We start from the raw sequence: 12,623 nt of genomic DNA on the forward strand, positions 1-12,623 counted from the left end.
GCTGTAAGCAACAATGGCATCTTAAACTATCTGAAAACCAAAACACTCTGGAAATATCCAAGCGAATCCCAGCATTAAGTCTAATGCTACCTAAAAGCCAAGAACAAACAAGCAAGCGATGAACACTGGTATTTTGGTTTGGATTTTTTTTTTTTTTTTGGCGTGGATATTACAAAAAATAGTAATCATACACTTTTTTTTTTTTTACTTTTTTTTTTTTTTTTAAATGTTCATTACTTAGATAAAGCACATATGAATGTAACATTCAGAATTGTAACATAGAAAATGTAATGTGGGCAATCTGCTATTCCAAGTACACTTACCAAAATACAATTTTATAATGAAGAAAGTCTCAAAATACACCTGTACAACAATTGGGATCCACAAAATATGATTTAATAGTATCACTCAAGATCACTTCATTGAAACCACTTTTATAATACTGTTTGAATAGTAATCTCTGGTCAAAGAGCATTCTCCCCCTTCCCACAGCCCGTCCCACTAAAGCAAGTGTGGAATTTTAATTGCAAGGCGTATCTTTTAAAATCCCAAATCTGAAGCAGTCCTATTAACTATTACACTGCCTACACTTAGATACTGCGAGGGTGGGAATCACCCTCTCTGAGGCCATGGTACACTGAGACACTTACCCATATTATTGTTTGTAGCGCAAGCAGAATAATCTCGTAAAGGGCAACTAAACAGGGTCAAAATATGAATTATCTTCCTACCAAATCATTCGCTACGCGTTACGTAAGCCTGTAACATTACAGCTTTACTGAAAAAGAAAAAGTTAACCATTTCATCCTATAAATATTTTCTTTATTTGCTTTATGTTTAGAAGTCGCTATTTAAGTTCTATTAACAGAAATACATAACAAAAGCTCCCTAACAAGTGGAAAAAAAGTAATTACAAATGCTGAAAAAGTTGGCCTCATTAACATATGTACAGACTCGCTTACTTAATACACATCTTTGTGGAAATTAAATCATTTTATGACACACATTTATACAGGCATTAAACATTCCCAAGTAACTTTGAGCAGAGAATACGCCAAATCTTTATTTAGTCTGGGCAGACAAAACGCATATCTCAGTTCTGATTGCGGAGCTAACATGCAACAGATACAACATTCAGTCTGAGCCGCTGTTGAGAAGTTGCTCTGTTTTATCCTGCAAAGACCTTTCTGCCGAAGCTGGGTCCTTCTGTCCCTTCTTGTCTTTGTTCTGCTGTTCCTGCAGCTTCAGGATGATATTTCGTATTTCTTCTCTTTTGGTTTTCATTCGCGGGCGTGGAAACCAGTCTGTTAAGTTCATTGGTAGCTCAAAACTCAGAATAGGATTCTGAAAAGAAAGTTGGTTTGGATATTAAAGCGAGGAGTTATATCTTAAAAAGAATGGAAAGAACCAGAGTGGGGAAAATGCGCACCCTTCCCCACTTCATTCCCTCAGCATGAAACAAAAGCATATACGGTTAGTGTGCTTTATACACGTACAGTCAAACAAACCAAGTTTCATCACGTAACAGCACAGTGCTCACTGTAAGGCACCAACACTGGAAGGAGAAGCACCGCCCCCCCGCAGCCCCGCCACAATGGCGCCCGCACCGCCACGGCACTACAGCGCCCCCTGGCGGCCGTAGTCGGATCTGAGCGGTGCTGAGGGCAGGAGGCACGGAACCTGGTTACACCAACCGCCACCTCAAACCAGCCCTGCGTTCAGAAAACCCTACGCGTCATGAATGCAATGCTTACTATTAAAACGAAGTTTGAAATCAACCCACAAACAACCCATTTTACACACTTTCCAATTCAGCCTGCAGAGCTGCTGAAAATGTGAGACTTTTCAAATACAAGCTGAAATTATTAATTCAGTAAGCATACGATAGCCAAGCACTGTTCAGAGCTGGTGTAGGTTTTACGTCCCTGCTCAGGTCACATCTGAGAACGTCCTGCTCCTTGCTATCTGACACATCTCTGGGCACACGCAGCTGCCGCACCCTGCAAGAGCACGTGAGACACAGACAGCTGCCCTACTTCTGCCCCTGGCTTGCAAGAAGGAAGGGCACAAGATTCTCCAAACGTGGCTGCTCCACATAACCCCTCTGTACAGAACAGAAACCTCTCCTACAGCGATTCTAAGTGCTGGAGAACGGCAAAACTGTATTAAATTACTGGGCTTCATTTTGCACACATACTTAAAGCGCTGCTGCTTTCTCATTAACAAAGGGAGAGTTTGAGGACTAAAAACAATCGGCTTTCTCAGGAAAGAGCACCGTGAACTGTAAGTGGGCTTAAAGCCCCATTCAGGCAACATGCCACTCTGTTTCTCCTGCCAGCCCACACCTGAGGAGCTCCGCCCTCCTCTTCTGAGAGGAGCTTCAACCTGAAGGCCGAGATAGTTAAGGTAAATAAAAGTTCAACTATTTCCTTCAAGAAAATTAAGATTTCACTTCTGGCTGTAATGACTCTACTTTCATGCTTTTAAAATGACAAAAAGTTCATCATGACATACTTGATGGCTGCAACAAGCAACTACACAAATACACATACCTCAAAAAAGCTCTCTACATACTGCAGGATGTACACTCCACAATCACTGAAGTTGTTTTGTTGCGGCACTTTTGGGTTGGAACCTTTTACGACATCTTTGGAAAAGCTTCTTTTATTGCCTTTCCTGACCTCCCACTCTACCTCTAAATACCTACGACAAAAGATGATATCAATTAAAACTTTGTTTTATTTGCAGAATTTTGCGGAAATCACAGACATGAAACTTACTCCCTTAGTGTTTTCACGACATTTGACCGGGAAGGGCCTCTCAGTGAGTCCATAAGCAAAATGCAGGGCCTATGAGAGAACACAGTATTTTACAGCAGCTCAGAAAACACCGCGCTGAACAGCTAGCTATAAAATTCTTTGTGGGATGACCTTGAACAATCTAGTTCTATTATAAATATTCAAGTTTTGCCTGTGCTGCTATAATCCCCTAATGGATAGCTAAATGTAAAGCTGAGTTATCTTTAGATTTAACAATACACAAAGTGCAGAGAACTTAAGAACTCACTCAGAGAATTCTAGCACTGTGAGACTGAAGCTATTGGTTAAACACAAAATCTATTTACCTAAAAGTGCCTCAGGTGTCTAGCGCTATTTTAGACGTACAAGGTATCTAGGACATCTGCAAAAGGCAAAGAACCCACAGATATCCTTCTGGAGTAGCAGCAGGAGGACTGAGAGCAGTGTACAACACCTACAAACACTAGATTTATATGTTCAAGAAGCAATTCCAATTACTGACCCTGAAATGCATACTGGATAGTTACGTATGAAGCACATGTACCGTATTTGAAGGACTTTAGAAAAATAAGGCAGCTAACCAAACAGTCTCTCTAGAACTTCATCTGTTTGAATGTTTTCTTGTAGACGGGCACCACTTGGTCTAAAAGATACTGTCTTGACAGTAGACACGTAACACTTAAACTGTGTCAGTCACCTTACATACAGGATTTATGCATCAGAGCAAACTCAGTCCAGAACTCAGATTCTCAGCATCAGATGAAAAGCATATTTTAAGGGATAGATAAAGATTTACTTTCCAAAAGCTCTGCTTTTGTTTTTTATTTTTTTAAATAATAATATACATATGCACTCACAGAATATGTTCTTTATGAAAACTGGAGACTAGTACATTCAGGCTAATTATATGTATTTATGGATAGGTTTGTTTGTACTTGTAAATTATTTTAGACTTGCACAGCTTCTGATGCACAACCATACAGTCACTTGAAGAATGACCGTTCCTGTTTATACTTGTTTACATTTCTGATAAAAGAAAGCTATTTATGTAAGCAGTGTTCTCTTAGAACACATGATCCAATTTATATATATATATATATATATTATATATATATTCTGGATGGGGACACATACAGGGAGTGAAGTTGAAATCCTTGTCAAAGGGATTTTCTTTTTCATATAAAAGAAATTTAAAACTATGGTAACAGGGAAGTATTGAAGTGCCTTAATGATCTGCAGTATCTGAGTGTCAGAGATCTTCAGAAGGTTCACATTTGGATTAAAACAGTGGTTGGGTGGGAAGCATTATGTACTGATAATCCATCATCAGCATAGGAAAATTTAGTTAAACTATAATTGGAAGTTCATAGCACTATCAAATATTCTTAAACCTTGCAATACAGGTGGATTTTTAGTCCTTTGTTACAATGCATCAAGTATAACACCTACACATTTCATATGCTAAAAATTATCCCCACTTTTGTGTACTGAGTGGCCACAAAAGTTTGATTCAGTTTTAACTTAAGTACAGCTTTATTTTAAAGGAATTTCTCTCTCTCTCTCTCTTTCTATATATAAATCTAAACATGATTCTGCAACTTTCCTTCTGCAGGAATTTAAGAGTAAGATATGAAAGAACAGCCTCATTTGAAGACACAACCTTCACTTGCATGAAACAGTACAGATGATGATACTACAAAGAACAGAAGATTCCCTCAAAGATAAATACATGCAGGCTAAACTGCCTGAAGAACTACATATGACCATCTCCCATAATTATGGTCTTAAATTTCATAAACTTACAAAATCTTAACTTTCCAAGCTATCTTAATATCCATTTTAACTGTTTCACTACTTACTGTTTGCAGATTGTAGGCTTGAGGTGCCACTGTCCCATGTCTGAATTACAGCTGTCATCAAGAAGGCCACCATCATCACTACTGTCTTCCTACAAAAGCAACATGTTTACAGGTGTTTTAAAGTTCATACTCTTTTTCAAACAGATTCAAAAAGGGAGTATTGTTGTTCTTCCCATTTTTAGTCAAGAGAAATAAAATCTAGTTTAATAAAGGAGCGGTAGCTCTCATTGAAAACCATCTATTATTTGTATTAAAGATCTTTTTGTCTCTCTCAAATCCATGATGGAAAGACACAGTGTGCATGGTGATGATTATATAAGGCCCACTGAAACTAGGAAAAAAAAAACCAAACCCACAGCAACAACAACCAACAGCAACTGACATTTTCCAAGCATTGCTGAGCTAAAAGCAGTGCAATTCCCTGCAGATTATAATCCATATTTTCAGTACTTTCCTAATGATTACTATGAAATTTTTTTCTCGTAATTTTATGTACATTATCTTCTACAGGAAAGGAGTCAAAATCTGCAATAAACTCAGAAAGTTTGGCTCCTGCTCCAGAATCCATCAACTTGGTCCTCTGGGAAAGGGAAATCTGAAGGGAAAACAATGTAACTGCATGCTGCAAAACCAACATGTCACAAACAACGTTCTTTATACTTCTCATTTCAATACTGATTGCTGATTTCGTGCACTAGAGTACACTATTACTACCACAGACCACTGCATTCAGGGACAGAGCTGTTTTCCAAAACCACAAACTACCACATCAGCACAGCTGGTGAACTTGCTTCTTTACTAACAAGCAGGATCCTATGACTGAAATCCTCATGTTACACCATTAAGATTTTATCACGTTAGACAACAGCTGCCTAGTTCCTAATCCACCTGTTTCTGTTGCAGCTTCAACATTATTTTTGGCAGATAGGAAGGTGCATTCAACCTGTCACGGTTTAACATTTCTATACTTGCTTTGTGTATTCGGGAAAGTATCAGTGACAGCTTCAGCCTGAGCTAAGTTCTAAGCTACACTGAAACCTGGGAAGTTGGCATCTTACCATCCTCTCAAGGAACACAGCTGACAGTCCTAAAAAATAAGAACTGATATCAAGAAGAACTGCTTTCTTCACTACCTACACACTATTTATTTCAGCTTCAAAGAATCCCACTCATCATTCTCCACGTTGAACTTACACTGTATAAGAAATAGGTGGAGTCACACCCCCAAGTGAATCAATAAAGGACACTGAATGATCAGGGATTTTACACATCTCTAAGTCTTCCAATGTGAACAAGAGCACTGCATGATCATAAAACCATTTCTTTAAGCATGATTCAGAAAAGCACCAACTAAACTGAACAGCAGAGTTAACATCCACTTATAAATACATCTGTTTACATCCATAAAATGCAGCCGAAATAAGAGTAACTTGTTCTTGGTTCTGCTAAACATGGGAGCCTGGGAGATGAGAAAGTTTTTCATTTTCGGAATTTCCACTAAAACCACTGTGCAATATTGTCGCTATGCACAAGATTCACAGCATTAAAAGCAGGATCAGTTCAGCAGTTTCCTGATAGTTTAAAAAATGAATATACAGTATATATGAACATACATATATTCTGTCAGTTAATTCATAATTGTTTTTTGTAACGTAATCAGTATTTTGAATTTGACGTTTGTAAAGATACCTAGCTTTAGACAACAGAACAGTATATATAGTTACAATCTATATACTGTCCATTCAAAACACAACACATTATTTTGCATTTCCTAAATAAAATTGCTGAATATTTTACCTGGTTATCTTGGTCTTCAGAAAAATCTATAAGCTCATCTTCATTTAGTTTACCACCATCAGCTGAATCTTCACTGTAGTTTAGCCTGATTTTGTGCAATCCATCTGTACAAATCACAGACAGTACAGTTGTATATTTAAACATCAAATGCTACATCATCAATGGCTGCCAAGCTAATTTTAAAGACCTCAAATTATTTAGTAGTTGCTCACAATGACTGTGACACATCTGGCTAACAGCTTTTTACTCATGTTTATAAGTCAAAAGTGAGAAGTATCTCTTAAGTAACACAGCAAAGGTGTTCACTGTCTTCCTACATCACCTTTTAAGTCTCCAGAACAAATGTTGAAGGGAAAACTAATGAACTAAATGGAGATAAATGATAAATGCGTCAGCAAAACTTCCTACTGTCAGAATAAAACTTTTCCTAGACAGCATCCACATTACATATCTAAGCAATCTCAAACTAAAAACTTGTTTCTTTTGGTACAGAAGTAATGGCATCCTATCAGTTACTAAAGAGAATTAGATTTCTGTAAGAAGAGTAAATAGGACAATGAAGGAGCTAACAGAAGATCACAGAAGATCTGCATTTGTTGAAGTTTGGAATGAGGTTACTAGAGGATTTCCATAGGGACAAACTTGGAAATTAATCTTGCTCGCTATCTTTGAAAAGACCTTAGCACAGAAAATGGGCCATATATAGCTGAGTGACATATTGCTGACAGTACTAAGAAATAAGAATTGGTATCAAGAATAATCACAGATCACATGAGAAAAACTGGATGACCTTCCTACGTTGATCAATAAAAAGGGGGTTAGTTAAGTAATAAAATACTTATATTTTGGATGGTCTCTTCAGAATTATTTTGGCATCCATGCCTACTGATTTACAAGTCCAACACCAGAATGCAGTTTGAGACCAAGACTTCTATGTTTTGGCCACCTATAGTAGGCAACTAGGGCGAAGACCATAAACAGAGCAGCTACTCAACTGAACATCTTCTCTGTGTCTGTTTTTAAGGGTGAGACAAAGAGCCCTCTTGGTTTCACTGCGTATATTATCAAAGATGCAGCTGCTGCCTTCTGAGATACCCTAGGTTATCCAGCACACAGATATGGGTTTGACAGAGTAGAGTTAAGACTTGGGCCCTTCTGGAGCAACAGCTGAAGGCTGGACAGAATATCCAGGGTCTACATCCCCATCTTTTATCTGACTGTAATGGGAGTCTTAAGTTCATAGTGCAACTAAATTTAGCTACTTAAGCATACGCTTAGTGTCAATCTCAAACTGAATCTCACTCTTAAACCAGGGCAGTGACCAGTAAGAATGTCTGCATTAATCCCAGGGTATAACACCTGTCCTAGCTGGGAAAGGAAATCCAGGTGTTTTAGGCTTTGACACAATGAATGCAATGCAACGTAGGCATAAAAAAGGGGAAAAAAAAAACCACCCCATAACCCTAGAAAAACTGTGTTTCATGGAGAACATACTCACTCATTACAGTCAAGTAACAATAGCAGCATCTAAGATAGAAAAGTTCACGTACAATAGTGATATAATATACTGTAAGAAGTGCACATAATGAAAAAAAAATCAATAGGAAAGGGTTTATACCCAAAGATACAGAAGTCCCAATGGTCTGAAGTGTACGGAGTAGAACATATGATTGATACAGTCTTTCTGGACTTTGTACTATAAGCTATACAACTATTTACTATGCACAAATTAAGTCAGTAGGAGCAATATTGATGCCTGACATACAAGTTTTCTCACCATCAGATATTCTGTATTTCATGTCTCAAGGGGATGCAAACCTGCTCTTAAACTGAAGTTACTTCATCTGCTTTGGTACAAATGCTGTTCTAGATAACTGCAATTTAAAGAGTTCAATGGAGGGCCAAAAAGATGGCGAAGGGCCTGAAGCATCTCCCCTATGAAGAAAGGCTAAGTGAACTGGGTCAGTTTAGCCTTGAGAAAAGATGACTGAGAGGGGACCTGATCCAAGTCTGTAAATATGAAGTGTGGGGGACAAAGTGGCAAGGTCAGACTCTTTACAGCAGTGTGTGGAGACAGGACAAGGGCAAATGGGCAGGAACTGAAGCATAGGAAGTTCTGCACAAATGTGCGGAAGAACTTCTTTACGGTGAGGGTGACAGAACATTGGGACAGGCTGCCCAGGGGGGTTGTGGAGCCTCCTTCTCTGGAGATATTCACGACCCGTCTGGACGCCGACCTGTGTGACGTGGTGTAGGGAACCTCCTTTGGAAGGGGGGTTGGACTCCATAATCCCTGGAGGTGCCTTCCAACCCCTACGATTCTGTGAACTACTGCTAACAGCCTCTACAGAAGTGATGCATGGAGGAAGTCTCTCTACATGCAACAAGGAAGGCATGCGCTTGTTTTTTTTTTTGCTGTTTTTTGCTTCTTTTTTTTCCTTAAAATTTTCTTCTCAATCTTCCTACATTCCTTCTATCAGGCCATTAAAGAACTTAACTGTTGAAGCAATACATCGAATGCTAAAAGACACTGGAAATTAAGGTTTATCTTAATTCAGCTACCCCTTATAGATACATTATGAGGGTTAATGGTCAAATACCAGCAATTTTTCCTTAACAATTCCAGGTTCACCTGATTCAAATAAAGTGACATTTAGAAAATATTTTGCATGAAAAAATGTCACATAACTGACAAAATCATCTGTCTTCTCTCCAGTCTTATGCAGGGCAAGAACTGAAACAGCCACAAAACTCTTTATACACAATGACTGTAAATTACTTATGTTGCAAGCATTCCAAGTTGAGTCACATAAACTTCCAATGTTTATGCAACTGCAAATATAGTAGAAATAGAAATTAAAATATGCACATTATTATGATAACATACCCATAGATTGGTTAGCGGTTGTGAATTCACCCTGTATACCATTTTCATCTGGAGTCCTATGGTCCAGTCTATGGCTTGCTGATTCAACAGTATTAGGTTCTTCCACATCACTGTCTATTTGATTTAGTTTTTTGAAACCACTTTTTACCCTACAAGGACTTCTTCTACAACATGAAGACTCACTGTCCTGCGTTTCAGTGTTTGAATCAGTTAAAGCTGTATTATATTTTTTGGTCAATGTCTTCTTTGCTGTGGATTTAGAAGGCGAGTTTTGTGCATCCAACTCATTTGGCAAAGGAGACGGTGTGTTGCTCTCTCCATCAGAAGAGGAAGATTTTATCTGTGTTGCAGCATTTTCATGGTAGTGCGGATTTGGTTCATATTTGGGTTTCTCTAAGCCAGGAAAACAGATTACAGCCAAAAACCAGTGGGCACTGCAAAGGAAAAAATACTTCATTAACTAGCTATTACATTGATGCTGTTAAACCTTAGAGCTGGTAAAAAGAAAACAAAATGCTGTGCATAGGAATGCACACACAAAACTGAATCCTGCTTCCCACACTCATCAAAGACAAACTGTAATAGCTGTTCACTTTTCTGAGCAGGTTTTACTCAAGCCTTCAGAGTTTTCTGTTAAGGTAGGATCATTCCAAGTAGTCACTAAAAAATGCATTAATACAATGCAGTTAGCGGAGAACAGGTGTTAAGTATCATTTCCATTTGATCACCGTTTATATCCATCTTTTCCTCCTTTGAATAAAAATTTCTTTCTTTTTGACTATTGATCACAGTTACAATTAAACTGCAGAGTTCATACTTTATGGTTGTAAAAAGGTTTTAAGAATTTCATCATTCCTGGTAACTCAACAGCGACACGTTCCTGTTGCATGTGACACTTTCCATTGTTAAAAACAATCCTGTCACCAACGAAGAAAAAAGAGATGGTAATGCTATCACCTCAACTCTGTTGTCCTACTCACCCTTCAGGGAACTACAAGAAAGAGAACTGACATTGTAACACTTTCAGGGTCAAATACAGTAACATTCTCCAACTCACAATAAGATAGGAAACAAGTTTTGTCCCCCTTTCATCCTCATCTTGCCATTTTAGGCTTGACTGACCTGCCTCTCAAACAGAAATGGAGCAGCATGAAATTCAGGGACTGTGGCATTAAAATACATCTACACTGACCCTATTCAGAAATTTTCTGAAGGCTTTCTGATTTCCTACACCAATTAACAAATCATATTATACATGTTCTATGCAGATGAAATCATACTTCACTGTGCTTTAGAAAAAAGAGCAGTAGCTAAAATGCATGTCTGACATTAAAAAGTTAGACGACTACGAAACCCAAATTCTATCAACAGCAGCTAAAGTAAATGGCCTTCAAAAGCAATAAGTACGAATGCATTTTAGTTTTAATGATTCACAACACCTAATAAAGGAATTTATTACAAAACCCTGGAATATGGGCAAATCCTATTAATATATACTTTCGGTACCAGTTATGTAAACAAACTAGCTATTAACCTAGTTTTAAAAAGAAGATAGCTTGGAACTTTAAGAACTAATTATTCCTACTGGAGATTTAAACAAGAAGTGTTCAACAAAGGGCAGTGATGTCATTCACTCGTGGCCAAGTCACACATTTCATTCTTAAACTAATTCTTCCATAGACTCATCCTTCACACCTCCAGTTATTGCAGTTCTTTGAGTGAGACCACTGGAAAGAGAAGCTTATTCTTTTCATTTTTCATTTCATGTCACACTATAATACAGCTTTTTATTTTAGAATGCAAAGCCTAAACTTTTTGCACATATATTCAGTAATATTTACTTACGCTTCATTAAGAGGAACAAAAATGAAATCCTTCTCAAAAATGTCAACGTGACGTGTCCACGTTTTTACTCGCCCATGTCGTTTTTGTTGTATTCTGCAAGAAGTAGCAGAAATGTGATTTGTGGGATGATTTATTTGCATCAAAAGAATACCTTTCCTCGTATTTTTACATTAACAGTTTTTAAGGATTTTCAAAATACATTCTCTATTTGTTATAGGTTTGGATGTTTCCTAGTTCTGTCTGTATCACAGTACTGCCTGTAAGGAGTTCATCTCCTGTAATCTTCATTGTGTTCAGCTCTTTGTAATACAGACTTATCAAAAGACTTACGAGAGGTTTGAAGTTTCATGAATACTTCTTCTTTCTCTCTGATTAAGGCGTTTATAGAAGAATGAACTGAACACATGTATTCTATCAGCATCTTCTTTCTTCAGTTTCTCAAGTACCAAATACCTAATTAATTAAAAAAGAAGTTACAGAGGTGTTAACATAATGAAGTAAGAAGAACTGCCAAGAGTACAACTCCCACAAAACTGCTGCAGCCTCTGACAGAAGTGAAAAAGTTCTAACAGTATCAGGGCTAACTAACCATAGGACATTAACGAGGTCCTATCTATGTCAGCATTTCAAGACATTAAGTGCTCTGCTAAAAATAAAATAAAACAAATTAAAAAGAATGTTCTCTTCTTGCTTTATTTATATTATGACAGAAAAACAAATCTGCAATTAATTTCTTACATACGTATCTAGAAAAGATCTGTTTTCCGTAATTGAGCCACTGAATTTCCAAACACAGCCCAGACTGGCGCACTGCTTTTCTTTCCATCTCTTATCTTTCAGTGAATTTTAATACACCGAAAATTTTACACACTCTACTTACGCGCAACATAAACATGGCAGGTATGTATGAATTCAATATGCTTCTAACATCTGTATATCTGTGACATCAATAACACCAGAAGATTAATTTATGTATTAAGTTAATCAATAGAAATGAAGTTCTAAGGAAAACACACGCTTGGGGGAGGAGGAGAAAAACAAACAAACAAACAAAACTCCACAAGTGCACTTAAAAAGGTAGTTAAAATTCCACTTCAGATGCAAAGAGATTTTAAGGAACCATTATTCCAAGTGGTGTCAAAAGAATGACAGGAAACAAACTGAAATTTCTTCTGAAAATACAAAATGATGTTTAAAATCAGTTACAACCAGTTAGCGACCAAGTGTTACCAAATGACTTATGAAGTTTTGATGTCAGAACTGTTCAGTTTTCTAAGGAAAAGAATACTAAGTACTGGTTTGAAATAAAACTTACTTTAAATAAAAATCAATAATAACATCATTTAAAAATTCTCCTTCATTTAGACAGTGGAGGTCTTCATTGGTCACAGAAATACCACCTTTAGCTGGAGGAGGTGGATAAACTATCAGCCTGAA

The 12,623-nt window shown here is 37.4% G+C and overlaps 1 protein-coding gene across 5 annotated transcripts in view; it reads right to left on the reverse strand.

Moving 5' to 3' along the window:
• Window positions 1-374: 374 nt before the first annotated feature.
• SENP6 (SUMO specific peptidase 6) overlaps window positions 375-12,623 on the reverse strand; it is a 74,334-nt gene continuing 62,085 nt past the window's right edge. For all 5 annotated transcript variants that reach the window (XM_015859044.2, XM_015859045.2, XM_015859046.2 and 2 more), the window contains 9 exons: window positions 12,502-12,618; window positions 11,517-11,639; window positions 11,187-11,279; window positions 9,342-9,775; window positions 6,455-6,558; window positions 4,658-4,746; window positions 2,781-2,849; window positions 2,553-2,703; window positions 375-1,344 (listed from right to left, as the gene is read on the reverse strand). In XM_015859044.2, coding sequence (XP_015714530.1) covers window positions 1,135-1,344; window positions 2,553-2,703; window positions 2,781-2,849; window positions 4,658-4,746; window positions 6,455-6,558; window positions 9,342-9,775; window positions 11,187-11,279; window positions 11,517-11,639; window positions 12,502-12,618 — 1,390 coding nt within the window. In that variant the 3' untranslated portion in view covers window positions 375-1,134. The remainder of the gene's footprint in view (window positions 1,345-2,552; window positions 2,704-2,780; window positions 2,850-4,657; window positions 4,747-6,454; window positions 6,559-9,341; window positions 9,776-11,186; window positions 11,280-11,516; window positions 11,640-12,501; window positions 12,619-12,623) is intronic.

The sequence above is a fragment of the Coturnix japonica genome, chromosome 3, assembly GCF_001577835.2.
Source record: "Coturnix japonica isolate 7356 chromosome 3, Coturnix japonica 2.1, whole genome shotgun sequence".
NCBI lineage: Eukaryota > Metazoa > Chordata > Aves > Galliformes > Phasianidae > Coturnix > Coturnix japonica.